This window comes from Vombatus ursinus, unplaced genomic scaffold (assembly GCF_900497805.2).
Source record: "Vombatus ursinus unplaced genomic scaffold, bare-nosed wombat genome assembly UNPS02014812.1, whole genome shotgun sequence".
Lineage (NCBI taxonomy): Eukaryota > Metazoa > Chordata > Mammalia > Diprotodontia > Vombatidae > Vombatus > Vombatus ursinus.
The window spans coordinates 49253796-49269101 of record NW_020954590.1 but is presented as its reverse complement, the minus strand read 5'-3'; the positions used below and the strand labels follow the sequence as shown (position 1 = coordinate 49269101).

Genomic DNA, 15306 nt, shown 5'->3' with positions numbered 1-15306 from the left:
TTGTTTACTGGGGGGAGGGGCAACCAACTGTCTCTGGGGCACATTTATGTCCTTGTTCTTCCTCATCCCAAATCCCACTCAGCGGGCTCCCAGGGAGGGCGAGGTCTTGCCTTGTAAGCCAAGGAACATTTAGTGAGTTATGGTACAGTGTGATTTCCCTTAATCTGTGATGGGAAACAGCCCCCTAAGCCTCCCCCGCCGCCCCAACTCCAGCTGATTTTTACAGCATGGCATAGAGTTAAGATTCTTGCTTCTCTACCTCTCATTCTTAATTTTTTATTAGTTAATTTAGAATATACTCTCATTTCAGTGGTCCAGTCTACCCCACTAGTGATGGGGCAGCCTCCTATTAGTGCTATGCCAAGTCTTTGTCTAAAAGCTAGATACAAGTTTGAACTTCAAATTTGTATCCAAAGCTTAGACTGGAGAGAGCATCTGGCTATGTCTCGGAAACACAGGCCTATGTTCCCTTTTGGCATTTGTTTCCTTCCTATAACTGCTATCTTTATGTGGCAATGTCCCTTTTCTAGGAGCAACTCCCTCTCCTTTCACACTGAAGCCTTATATTTCAGTAAAAGGAGTTAAAATTTTATTTTTAGTACTTTGATGGATCTGTGATTTTGTGAAGGATGGTACTTCCTCCCATGATGCAGAATGCAATCCATCCATGTCTGCCCAACCTTCATCTTTCTTTACTGTGTTTAACTGCAGATTATTTACAAAGGGCATTAATTAGTTAATGTACTTGGGCATTTTTTTCCAGATCTCTTGACACTGAATGGATACCAGGGGAGCCCACAAGTGATGGCTATTTTACTTAGTAGTCAACAAATTGACATCTGATGTCTGAGCAGAGAAGTAACATGGCCAGATTTATAAACTTAGTCCAGATCTATTAAGTAACATTTAGTTTGCAACTCTCTAATGTATGAGTACCAACCTCATCCAGTCAGTCAACAGGCATGTAGTATTTACTGTGTGGCAACAAGGACTGTAAGCTCCAAGATGTTAATGACCATTTCTTATTTGCACTTTGTATGTCACCTAGGGCCCAAACCAATGATCTTGTATCAATAAGTGCTTAATATATATATATATATATATATATATATATATATATACACACACACACATATATACATACATATATATATATATATATATTGATTTAGTTGCATAACAAAAATTAGCTGTATGAAGGACAAAGTGGAGAGGGGAAAGAAAAGAACAGAGTGGAATTATCTCTTAAGAGGTCCAGACAGAGGGTATTGTGTGGCAGCTAGGTGATATAGTTGACAGTGCTGGACCTGGAGTCAGGAAGACCTGAGTTTAAATCTAACCTCAGACACTTTAGCTGTGGACCTTGGACAAGTCACTCAACCTCTGTCTCAGTTTTCTCGGTGTAAAATAGGGATCATGATACCACCTCCCTTGCAGAGTTGTTGTGAGGATAGGAAATGATATTTGTAAAGTGCTTAGTACAGTGACTGGCTTATTCCTCCCCAAATATGTATCTACATTGGATCTTCCCAAAAAACCTAATTCACTATGAGTGAAATTCAACTAGAACCATCTCTTTAAATGCCAATATTCTACTAATGATTTTTATGGCTGCCAAATATGAAAGACTATGATCTCAAAAGAATTAAAATCATAAATCAAAGAGCAAAGGAAAGATGATGGTGGATATAAATGGAATACAATATGTTACCAATGACGACTTAAACTCAATAAGTGTAGTAAGAGACCTTATCAGGAACTTGTCTGATCAAAAAAGAGATGGTGAGGTATATTGGTAGTACAAAATAAAGACCAAAAAGAAGGCACCCAATGCATTGGATAAGTTATCCACGGAGTATTTACAGGAAAATATGAATGGCAACCTGATTGGTGGTAGGATTACACTCACCAATGAGATCATAGATTTTGTAAAGTACTGAAGCAAAAACATTGGACTATCCAGTAAAGTTGAATTATGGAAATACAAAAAACCCCCCAACTTATAATATTATAAGACTGTTTCATGGCCTGGATCCCAACAACAGCTGTATCACAATCCTCTAGTTTATGTATTTAAGTACAGATCTTTGGTCCAATTCTTATTTAATGGCCATTTCTATTTTGGCAAAGTTGAAGTCTTTGTGTGATTGTTGAATCATTATCAATGATCTCTGAATGGTTGTGAAGAATGAGGAAAAAGGTACGTGATTAGAGATGGACAACATGATCTGATTTTCCAACAAAGGAAGAAAATGGAGCCTGCAAACTATAGGTCAGTCAGATTGATTTCAATTTCTGCCCAAATCCTAGAATGTATTATTAAAGGGATGGGTACTGAAATCTAGAAAAAGAATTGAAGATCACAAAGAGCAACATGACTTCATCAAGAACAGGTCCTGCCAGATTCACTCTTTTTTCCCCCTTTCTCTCTTTCTTTTTTTCTCTCTCTCCTTCTCTCTCTCTCTCTGTCTCCTCTCTCACTCCGTCCTTTCTCTCCTCTTTTTTTCTCTCTCTCTCCATTAATCTGTCTCTCTTTGTCCCTGTCTCTCTTTCTGTCTGTCTCTGTTTCTTTATAGCATTTGACAAAGTATTTCATACTCTTAATAGGGAAAACATAGAATAATTTGGACTAGACAATAGTATGATTAGATGGATTCAGAAACGGTTGAATAACTGTAGTGGAAGAGTAGTCATTACAGTTTTATGTTAACCTGGGAGGATGAGTCCAGTGTATCAGGTGTTTGTGCTTGACCCACATTTCCTTGACATTTTTATCAATAACTTGGATAAAGACACAGATGGTATTCTTACCAAGTTTGTTGATGGTACAAAGCTGAGAGGGATAATAAACACAGTGGATGACAGAGTTAGGATTAAAAAAGATTTAACTAAGTCATTAGGTTGATTCTAATAAGATGAAACTTAACAGGTATAAATATAAAGTGTAACACTTGGCTTAAAAAAAATCTGCTTTCCAAGTACAAGATGAGGGAAGCCTAAGTAGAGGGAAGATTATTGAAAAATGTTTTGAGGATCTGAGAGGGCCACAAGCTGAATATGTCAATGTGGCAGCCAAAAAAAGTGGTTGTGACTTTAGGCTGTATTGAGAGTCATAGCTCCCAGGAATAAGGAGGTGATAGTGCCCTACTATTGTGTCCTTATGAGACCACATCTGGAGTATTGTATGCTTTTGGGGCTCCATTTTAGGAAGGGCATTGAAAAGCTGGAGAACTTTTAAATAGTGAAGGGTCCTGAGTCCATTCCATTCAAGGATTAGTTAAGGGAATGGGGTATGCCTAGCCTAGAGAAGAAAGACAGAGAGGGGCCAGAACAGCTCTCTTCAAAATTAAGCAGAAGAATGAATTAGAGTATTGGACCTGGATTCAGGGAGATCTGAGTTCAAATGTGATCTCAGACATATACTAGCTTTGTGACCCTGGGCAAGTTGCTCAATCTCTGTCTGCCACAGTTTCTTTCTCTGTAAAAAGGGAGGAAAAAAATAGCACTATTATTTTAGCTACTTCCCAGAGATGTTGTACGGATAAAATTAGATAACATTTGTAAGGTGCTTTGCAAACCTTAAAGTGCTAAGTTCTTATTAATATTACTAGGAACAATGAATGGAAGGGGCAAAAAAGCATGGGGAAAAACTTCCTAACTATTAGAACTAGCCAAATGAGGAATGGGAGGAAGATGAGTTTCTACTAGCTGGAAGTCTTTAAGTAAACGCTCAATAACTTTTTCTGTCTGGTATAGCTTAGAAGGGATTCTTTTTCACATATGGGTTGTACTAAATGGCCCCTGGGGTCTCCTATGACTGAAATTCTGTGGTTCTCCTTTCCCCTTGAAAAGCTGTTCCAGTGATTTTTTTGACTAATAATTCAAAATACTCAGGAATACCTCAGTTAGTTACGTGCTTGTGGGCTTTGGATCAGTAACAATTCACATCCACCTTTTGGAATCCTTATCTTTCAGCAAGGCTCAATTTAGGAGCCACCTCCACTTTGAAACCTTTCCTGACTCCTCTCCCACCCATTTGCTCAAAATACTTCCTTCCTCCTCAAATTACACCTTATATTAATTTATCTGAATATATGTTATGTTTCCCCCTGTAGAACATATCCTTGAAGGCAGGAGCTATTTTTGTCTATGTATCTTCCTCAGCACTTCACACAGTACCTGGGACATAGTAGGTGCTTAAAATGTTTGCTGGATTGGATTGAGTGACAGGTTAAAATGACAGAAAGTTTATTTTATTTATTTTACTCTTGTGCTCTGCTGAACTACAAAGGTTAGGGGAGCGTTTATGGGTAAACACGTCTGGAGAAAGGTAAAAACAATGCACAAAACTTTATGAATTAGTGGTTTTTGCTCTTTCCCTAGAGTATCCGATGAATCTTCAATAAACGAAGTTTTCAAAGCAGCTTTGTGAGCCATAAATCACAGGCATACTGAGGACATCTTAAGTGAAGAGTTTAGAGGATTCCCCGCTGTTCACATAAACCTTTTGCTGCAGAAATGCTATTTCAAAAAAAAAAGTCCAATTTTGGGTCTGTAGAAGGAGAGAAACAAAAGGGGAATGGGTGGAGGTGAATGGGGGAGGTCAGGAGGTGGAATTTCAAAAGTTCCCTTGGAATGTATTTCCCCAAGACTCAAGATCCAGTACATTCAGAACAAGCAAGTGATATCAAAATAAGTCTTTGAGCGATTGGGCTTAAGATTCTGCCAGTGTAATCCGGTTACGGAAACTGTCATGGGATATGCAGGTTTTTGCAAATAGCTGAACTGAAAAGAAAGGAAGTGGACAAGGACCACGCAAGAAAGTTATACTTGTGAACATGATGCCTCAAAAAAATAAGAAACAGAAGAACTGGATGGTGCCAAACAGTCATAAGCAATGACCTGGAGAGCCAGGGGTGCTTACTGCAAAGGTCCAAGGCTCCCAGGAGGTCTTTTTTCCCCCATTATTTTCCTTTCTAAGATTATAAAAACTGAGTAAGTAACATCTAAAAGCCGCAGAGAGTTTTGCTTTTGGACTTCTCCTTATGCCTTGAGAAGGCACCAAGTGTCTCTGAATTATTTCGTAACAAAACTAAAAAGTAGCCCAATGTTAAGACAGAGGTAAGCACTTCAAAGGCCAGGACTATGCCTTTTCTTTCTATAATAAATATTCAACTCCAAAGGCTTAATATACTGTTCTATAGGAGCCCCCTACAGAGACTCAATAAAAGCTTAATTGTCACCAATTGATTTTTAGTTACTGTTTTGCCACTGGTTCACTAATCATGTTTACACAGACTGAAAAAAATGGAAAGCTGGCTAATTTGATGAAGTTGGCTAATGTGAATCATTCATAACAAAGCTTTTCTTTGCTTTTCTAGTAGTTTTTTCCCCCTAGGTGGGGAGACACTTTCAGGTGACTCCAGTTCCGTAATATGTGTGTGTGTGTGTGTGTGTGTGTGTGTCTGTCTGTCTGTCTGTCTGTCTGTCTGTGTCTATCTACATAACCTGAGAACTTATACTTGTTGGACCTCATTTTCCTCAATACAGGTGTCCTTTACTTAGGTGAGGCAGCCACAGCTGAAAGAGAATTAAAGGCCTGATAATTTTCCCAATTCTTTATTGTCTCAATTTATTGCAGGATAAATGGGAAGTTCCACGCTATGCTTTTTTTTTTTTTTCTGAGTATGCTTGGCATTAGGGGGCAGGCTGAAGAATACTTCAGGAAAATGCCTAGCTGTGCATGTGACAGGTATTGTTCTGAAGAGAACAAAAGGTGTGAGGAAATGGCTAAGATACTTGCCTATTAGGAGATCTTCCCCACACACCCCCTCGCTTCCAAAGCAGCTGCAGTGGGCATAGTGAGAGGAGCAGAGAGCTAGCGAGCCTCTGAATTTTCCTTTTCCTGTGTCGGTTGCACAATCTGTCAGTTTGAGGGAAGGCAGCTGAAGCTGGCTGCTGAGTTAAAGTTATTAAGATTAGTAGACTCCGTCCATGTCTGTTTCTGTGTTGAAATCAGAGAAATGAGCCTAACATGGATGTGTCTAGGAAGAGTTCCATAATTCTTTGTTGTTTTCCACTGGTGATTTGAATTATGATACTTCTACTTTTAGTCACACAAGGGAAAAAAATGCTCCAACTGGAGGAGAAATTTTTACTCAATCAGATTAATTCTATGGAGTATGAAATGAAGGGGATATCAGATGTTTGGAAAGAAAACAACCTTTCCTTCCCTTTAATTCAGGAAAGTTAACTAACTGAATTACAACTCTGATCGTCACCTACATTACCTTTTAACTTCTTCACGGTAGCGTTTATATTATGCTACAAATATTATAGACATTAAACTAGCTCAAACCAACTGTGACCACAGTAAATCTGCTAAGGAAAAAAAAGGGGAAGTGGCTGTGTAGACACTGGCTGAAGGAACTAGTAACCATGGAGATTTTTTATTTTATTTGGCCCCCATCACTGTGGCTTTACTGTGTGCTGGCTCCAAGTTTTTCATATGACCACTAAGATAGGACAGGAAAAGACTGAGGAAGACAGTGTAGCTGGAAATGATAATTCACTTCACAGACAAGGAAAATTATACAACACCAAAGACCTGAAAAACAAAAATCCTCACATAGGTAGGGGAATCATCTCCGAAATCCCTGATGTTTTTGCACCTTCGACAATATGGTTGTCCTAAAGTGACAAGGGTACAGAGCCTGAAGTTATGTTACTAAGTTTAATATAAGTAAGATACTTCATTTTTATATTTGTAGATAAATCACTTTTCTTTTCATAATTAGTTAACTTGCTATTGGAAGGGAAAATTCATATGGTACGTACCTTTGTATCCAAGAATGGCTACTGTGATTGTTAACAAGGCACACAGGATATATAATAATATGATAGAAAACTTCAGGGCCCAGTTATTTTTACATTTGGTACATTGTGTTCCTTCTTGAATACCTGTAAGAGAAGATATATTTTAAGAACTGTGCCCAGCGGTGTCATGTCAAAGTTTTTAGTCTAGTATGTATTCAAATACACAGAATGATTAAGAGGATCAAACTATATATACAAAGATGATGCATTTGTGTATCTATACTAAGTAATGGGGCAGCTAGGTGGTGCAGTAGATAGAGGGCAGGCCTGGAGTCAGGAAGACCTGGGTTTAAATCCAGCCTCAGACACTTACTAGCTGCGTTACCCTTTACAAGTCATTAACCCTGTTTGCCTCAGTTTCCTTATCTGTCAAATGAGCTGGAGAAGGAAATGGCAAACTGCTTCAATATCTTCACCAAGAAAAACTCAAATGGGGACATGAAGAGTTGGATATGACTGAACAAAAACAGTTACAAGTAGTATTTTAAAAATGGATATATTCCCTGCGTATCATGATAGCAATATGAGGGACTCTCCATATGCAATAATGATTATATTCCATACAATTAGGAAATAGTACATGGTTTTATTTCATGTAGAATAAAATCTCATTACAATGATAATATTTCAGTGAAAATTGCTATGACAAAAGTGTTTCAAATCCCAGTCCATTTATTTTTCACAATATTTGACAAAAGAGAATTTGTAGCACAGTGGAAGAGTCTAGATTTTGTTGTTGTTGTTGTTGTTTGGTTATTTCAGTCATGTCTGACTCTTCACGATCCCATTTGGAGTTTTCTTGGCAAAGATACTAGAGTGGCTAGCTATTTCCTTAATTTTGCAGATGATAAAACTGAGGCAAACAGGGTTAAGTGACTTGCCCAGGGTCACATAGCTAGTAAGTGTCTGAGGCTGGATTTGAATTCAGGGAGATGAGTCTTTCTGATAAGCCTGGCATTCTATCCACTCTGCCACCTACCTACCTGTAGCAGTCTAGACCATGGGTGGGGAATCTGCGGTCTCGAAGCTGGTCTATATAGTCCTTTGGAATTTGTTGTAATGGAATCTCAGTTAAAATAGAAAAAATTCCAGACCTGTGATTTTACTGGTTTAAGGAATTTCTGGTGAGTAAACTTCCTCTACCAATCAACAGCTGATTTGTGCTATTGGTAACTATTAGAGAGTCACTGATGAACTGAGAGGTTAAGTGACTGTCCCATGGATCAGTACACATCAGAGGCTGAATGTGAGCCCAGGTCTTCCTGGTTCTGAGGCTATTTAGTCTTCTATCTGCTATAACATGCTGCCTCTCAGTAAAAACATAGATCTCTTTTTTTTAATTTTTAAAAAAATTAAAAAAAAATTTTCACAGATCATTTTAAAACTAGAATGTTTAATTAACCATTGTGTTTGGACTGTTAAGATCTGTAAGATATGGAATACTACTCTGTATTTATAAGTTATGGTCTGGTTTTGGGACAAAGAGTTTGCTTTCTTGGTGTGAGAGGGAAAAGTTTGAGTGTATAGTCGTTTCAACCTGTTAAAGAACATACTGGTCTGAGTAGTAACCAGCTGTCATTTCTGTAAGTACATACAGAAAGTAAACCATAAAACGGGAAATTTCCATCCAAATTGATGAAAAACACAGGAGAGAGACACTAGATATTTTAATGTGAAAATCATGTTGTAAAGACTATCAGGAATGCATTTGTTTTCTTAATCTGTTTTCCTATGTGCCTCTTACTAATAGTGTCCCTTGGGAGTAACAGTACATAAGTGACTGATCAATTGTAATTGTGCTCAATAATTCTTGATGGATAAATGATGGGGATTAAGCAACAGTTGAAGTTATTCTCCTTCAGCTTGTGATTTTATACACAGCAACATTCTTTGGTGGAAAAGCATCTTCGGCCCTGTTTGTTGTAAAATGATGAGAAAAACAGACTGTTATAATGACTGAAATTTAAGTTTTTGGGCACACCCATGCCTTCTTGTGTCACATGCCTCTGGGTCGTAGGCAAAAGTTGAATGGATTCAATCTGGTGATTTTGCTGCTTAAGACAAACAATTTGGATCAAATATTTGCTGACCCAATGCCTTCATTTTTCATTTGGCAATTAATTGTGTTGACTGTACGGATAAGCATAAACAAGGTTCTATACACTCCAATTTTCCCTTCCTTCACCCTTCCCCACCCCAACCTCCTTCTCTTTTTGGGAGAGGAAAACCCTTGCTTACTTGTAAAGTAACCAGGATCCTGTTGTTTTTAGCATACTCAGTCTATTTCCTGACCCCAGGCTTTCCTATAGGTCCTTAATGACCTCTACCCTTGTTGGTTCTCTTTGCATGCTTTTCCTCTAACGAACATTTTAAGCAAAAACTCATCAGGCATATTATGTACAATGATCTATGCTAAGGGATGTGGCATAGTCACATATGAGATGTAGGAAGATTACTCTGGCTGATGAATGAAGGATAGATCTTGCCTCTGATGAAGAGGTGGTTCTTCACAAACTTCTCTACATGGATCCTATCTCCTCCCATCTTTTCCAGAAGATTGCCCCTACAATCATTTCTACTATCTCTCTCTCTCTCTCTCTCTCTCTCTCTAATTTTCAGTCTCTCCCTACCTTCTGGTTCCTTTCCTGTTGGCTACAAATATGTCCATGTCTCTCCCATCCTTAAAAAGCACCCTTCTTAGAACTGCTGCTAACTGTTGCTCCTTTTCTTTTCCTCTTCTTGGCTAAATTCCATGAGATCTATAACTGATATATAAACAATTCTTGTAATAATTGATATATAATCAAATACCTTGAGATCTGTAATTGATGCATACACCTCCTCACCTCTCACTCAGTTATAAATCCTCTGCATTCTGGCTTCCAACTTCATCATTCAATTGAATCTGACCTTTCCAAAGTTACTGATGGTTTCTTAATTGGCAAATCTATTTAAAAAAACTCTCAATTCTCACCCTTCTTGACTTCTTTGCAACTTTTGATACTTGATCACCATCTCCTCTTGGATACTTTTGTCTCTTAAGTTTTCATGACACTGTTCTCTCCTGGTTCTTCTACTTGTCTGACCACTCCTTTCTTAGTTTCTTTTGCTGGGTATTCTTCTATGTCCTGCCTACTACCTGTAGGTGACCCCCAAGGTTCTAATCTGGGCCCTCTTTCCCCTCTATAACATCTCACTTGGTGAGCTCATTAACTACCATGGATTCAATTATTTGTCTCTTTGCAAGTGATTCCTAAATCTATTTATCCAGCCATTCTTTTGAGCTCCAGTCATGTATCATCAACTGCCTTTTGGATATCTCAGGTTCAACAAGATTAAAACTAAACTCATTATCTTCCCCTTCAAACTCTCCCCTCTTCCCAACTCTTCTATTGCTATTGAGGGCACCACCACCCTCCTAGGTGTTCTGACTCCACCTCAGCTTGTCCTTGACTTATCATTCTCACTCACCTCATTTGTGCAATTCATTGCCAAATCTTGTTTCTTCCTTCATAATGTCTGTTGTATATATTCCCTGATTTTTTTTTTTAGTGAGGCAATTGGGGTTGACTTGCCCAGAGTCACACAGCTAGGAAGTATTATGTGTCTGAGGTCACATTTGAACTCAGGTCCTCCTGACTCCAGGGCCGGTGCTCTATCCACTGCACCACCTAGCTGCCCCGATTCCCTGATTTCTACTCAGACAGCCACAACTCTATGTTTGGCATTTAAAGCCTGTCACAACTTGACCCCTTTCCACCTTTCCAGTCCTTTTATATTTTACTTCCCTTCATACCCCTAAAAATGCAGTCATGCTTGTCTACTTACTGTTCCTCACCCAGGACACCCCATTTCCTGTCTGTGCTTTTGTACTGGCTGTCCCCCAAGCCTGGAATGCTTTCCATCTCCAGCTGTGGGTCTTCATTTTTTGGCTTCTTTCAAGACTTAACTTAAATCCTACCTTCTCCAGGGAGCCTCTTGTAGCCCCCTCTCCTTTTTCCTTATTGCCTTCCCTCTGACACACCTTCCATCTACTTTATACATGTATAGATATATATGTGAATATATATATGTGTGTGTATATATATATAGATAGATAGATAGACAAACATATATATGTCTTATATTTACCTCGTTATTTACCTGTTGTCTCTCTCATTAGAATGTGAGCTCCTGGAGAGCAAAGACAGTATTTTGCCTCTCTCTATATCCACAGTGCTTAGCACTGTCTGACACATAATTAGTGCTTAATATGTGCTTGATGACTGACTGGATTGGACAAGGGAAGAGAATGGAGGAAGCAGACGCATTAGAAAGCTGTAACTAGGATGATAGCAGTGGAAGAGGAGAGAGGATGGATGTGAGAAGTATTGTGGAGGTAGAATCAAAAGGATATGGTAATTGATTAGAGGTGGTAAGGGAGAGGAATGAGTTAAAGATGGCTCAAAGGTTTTTTAGCCCAGGTGATTATAAGAATGGTGGTGACAATGGCAAAAATAGAGAAGTGAGAAGGAATGAAGATAGCCTTTAGAGGGGGAATGAGCTCAGTTTTGGACATGTTGAGTTTGAGATATTGGCAGGACACCCAGGTGATGATATCTAGCTGGAAATGCAGGAGTGGATCTCAGAGGCTGGGGATACTACATAGGAGTCAATTGCATAGAAGTGATAACTGAAGACATAGGAATGGGTGTAGTTGCCAAGAGGAGAGATTATAGAGAACAGGGTGGAGGGGATGGATTTCAGAGTTCAGAGAAAGGATAACTAGAATCTTGTGGCCCAAGTTTTTATAGGCTCAAGGATGATGAGATGTTCTCAAAAAAGAAATTCTGTTAGCAAACACATTTAGGGGACAGGGGAAAGAGGTGCAGCTCCCCAAGAGAAAAACAGATCTGGGAAATAATCTCCTTGTTAATTGGTACTTTCTTATCACTTACTACAATATTATCCCTATGCATATGACTTTCAATCTCTAGCCCCTCTCTCTCACCTGAGTTTAGTTTCCATTTTCATTTGCATGTTGAGCATTCTCAGTTGAACATCCTAATGTCAACTCAAACTCAACATATTCAAACCTAAACTTATCATATTCCTTGGCAAATCAGCTAGTTCCTTCTTCTATCTTTCCCATTTCCATCAATCTTATCACCACAATTTTAGTCAGTTGTCCAGGAAGTCAGCCTCTGAGTCACCTTTGACTCTGTCCTTTGAACTTCACCCCCTTCCTCCTTCCCTCCTGCTCCCCCTCTCCCTTTCCCTTGCCCCCCCATCCCCCTGCCATGCAATTCATCATCATATTAATTCACACATGTTGTCTCCAATCCTACAGGCAAAACCCTAAAGTCCTCATCACTTCACTCTTGGATAACTGCAAATATCTCCTAGCTGGTTTCTCTGTCTCTCTATTGAAATTCATCCTACATATTACTACTAGACTGCTGTTATTATTCAGTCCTGTCTGACTCTTTGTGACCCCATAATCAGGTCTTGGCAAAGACACTGCAGTAGTTTTCCATTTCCCTCTCCGTGGATTAAGGCAAACAAATGTTAAGTGAATTGCCTGGGGTCACATAGCTAGTAAATGTCTGAGGTTGGATTTGAATTCAGGTCTTCCCGACTCTAGGTCCAGTACTAGATCCACAGAGCCATCTAGCTGCCTTCACTACTAGACTAAACTTTCTCAAATAGTAATTTCATCGTATCACTGTCCCACTTAAAAACAATAAAAACATCCATATTAGCTAGAGAATAATGTGAATTTTCCTGAGTCTGGCAAGTCAGAACCTTTCTATAATCTGGCCCAAACTTCTCCATCCAATTCTCACCAGTCCTTCAGAGGAAACTTTCACCCAGGCCAAACCAATCTCTTTACTACTGCTTGAAAACATTAAACTCATTCCTGGGCTCTGAGATTGTTCAGATTATTCCTTATACTTGGAACATCCTGCTTTTTACCTATCTAAAGAGTGCCCTTCATTCAAGGACCAAAACTCCAAGCATTTCCTGATGCCTTTTCTGCCTACTCTGACCAACAGTGATCTTCCACATCCTTTGTATTCACTGGCCAAACCTTTTCTTTTGGCATTTAATCATGGGTTTCTTTACAGAACTACTTAATTCACGTATGTGTATTCTTCTCCTACTTGGATTTTAAGTTCTAGCATTTGTAACAGGGGTTTGGCACATTCTTTAGCTACCAAGGATGGAATCACTCACATGGGGGTACCTGATTCTGGGAGAACAGAGGACTTCAGCATGCATGAACATTCTTTACTGGCCTACCACATGGCTGGGAGCTACCTTTTTTCCACTGGACATGTGGCTGGGTTGTTTGCACCTTTAAAACTGCCTGAATATAGTTGGGGCTTTTCTGCATTCTTCTCTGAGGGTGAAGGATTCTTTCATGACAGATGACATTGTGTAGTAACAGGTGAAGGAAGGCCCAAAGGCTACCTCCTCCGTCCAATTCTCTCCCCATCTCCTTTTGGGCCACATGTCCCTGAGAAATGGGTCTAGGATTTTGACTTTTTCCTTTGTCCTTTTCTGTTCTAGGTGGAGGGAATGGAACCTCTGACCTGGAAACCTGAGCTATGGAGTCCAGGTCACAGACAGCCCAGAAGCAAAAGCCTGAGGAACAAAGGTCCGGGGCCCAGGAACCTGAATTTGGTGGAACTAATCCTATGTAGAAACGGAGCTAATCTGCAAGCCTGAACTTCCTACCCTTCCCAGTGAGAGAGGCAGTATGGTAGGGAGTGGGTGGTGGTGAGAAGATTATGCCCTTTGAGGTATTAAGGGTAATGTTTGTATATTTGTCCTCACTATATCTTTGAAGTAAATATTTCTTTGTAAAAGTGAATCCATTAAGTGGTTAAATGAAGCTAGGATGCTAATCAATGGGGACCTAAAATAGGGAGAACACAGTCAATGGAGGCTCAAGCCAATGGTAGAGAAGAAAGATTCCTTAAGCCCCTCAGGTTACTCAGGAGAACCTTGTGTGTGTAGTAAAATGTAAAAGACATGGGCCTGAGAAAATGGGGCTAAAGTCAAACATAAGACGCATTTCTTTTGGATCCTTTGAAACACCTAGCATGATACTAGGCATATAGTTGGCACGCAACAAATACTTACTAAATGAATGAATGAATGAATGAACTAAACACACCTGGACAAGGTTGGAGGCCCCCTGAAGCTGTACAGAGGACTTCCGGTGGTATATAACAGGAACTTTTGCTTTTACCTTTCATCACTTTGACAGGTGTTATGCTAGCCCAAGTCAAATTTTAGATACAGACTGCATTATTCATTCTCTGACACAAACTCATCTATACTGTGCAGTCTCCATAGTTCTATACCCATTGTCTCTTTTTTTCTTTTAAAAAATGGTTAAATTTCCCAGAAAAAACCCAAGCAATTATTTAAGGAATGCACATTCTTTACAATGGGATTAGGTATCACCCAACCTCAATGTCATAGTGAAGATGTTTTTGAAATTGGCTGATAGAGAAAGTACTATAAGCATGTAGTCAAAGAGCCTTGTGCTTTCCTTCCTTCCCATTTATGTTCACATCAGCATGTCCTACTGTAAAACACAGAGGCACAAAATGGGGTCTCATCCTCGGGAGATGTCAAATAGAGAGAGACAGGAAGTCACATTTATGGTCTTTTGAAAAGTTTCTCTGTGTTCGAATTTTAGGACCCAAGAGGATTATTTTTCCATTCCTCTCCTCTCTGATCTATTATACTGATTTGGAAGAATTTCAGAACCAATGAAAGATTGTTGTCCCTGAGGATAATAAATGAAAATCACCTGTTAGGGGAACTAGTTTTTAGCAATCATAAAATATTAGAGCTGCGAGGGACCTTAGAACATAGATCAACTCTCATTTTACAGAAAAGGAAACTGAGGCATAGAGCGGTGGAGTAACTTGATCAATGTTACAGAGTTAATTAGTGGCAGAGTCTCTGGGACTAAATTCTGGGACTAAAACCCAGGTTTCCTGACTCCCACCTGGTGTTCTTTCAGCTAGATCATACTCTTTTGCTATTCCTTTGAGCTTTGGGCTCTCAGCACTGTATCAAATACATATGGTATTAATGCAGACTGGCTCCCAGACATTTGTCACTGGTTTGCATTCCGAAGAGCCAGGGTCACTTCCTCATGATGTGCATTTCTCTCTGTTGACTTTATCAGCATTTAATCAATATCAGATGGCACCTCATGGGCCCCTGTTCCACTTGACACACTTTCTCTCTGTGTTTTTTTCCTCCCGTGACTTATTTTTAATAAGAATTCTGTTTTCTCTTTCTCTGTCTGCCCTCCACTGGGAGGACATCTGGCCAAACACACTAAACTTGCTACAAAGAGATCCTGCTGGCTCATATATCTGGGGCACCCCCCTTCCCCTTGAACCAAGATGGCCACAAAAACAT

General features: G+C 39.4%; 1 protein-coding gene across 1 annotated transcript in view; it reads right to left on the bottom strand.

Annotated features, from left to right (window-relative positions):
- LOC114054313 (collectin-12) overlaps window positions 1-15306 on the bottom strand; it is a 231053-nt gene that overhangs the window by 37972 nt on the left and 177775 nt on the right. Inside the window, exon 3 of the mRNA XM_027877531.1 lies at window positions 6838-6960. Coding sequence (XP_027733332.1) covers window positions 6838-6960 — 123 coding nt within the window. The remainder of the gene's footprint in view (window positions 1-6837; window positions 6961-15306) is intronic.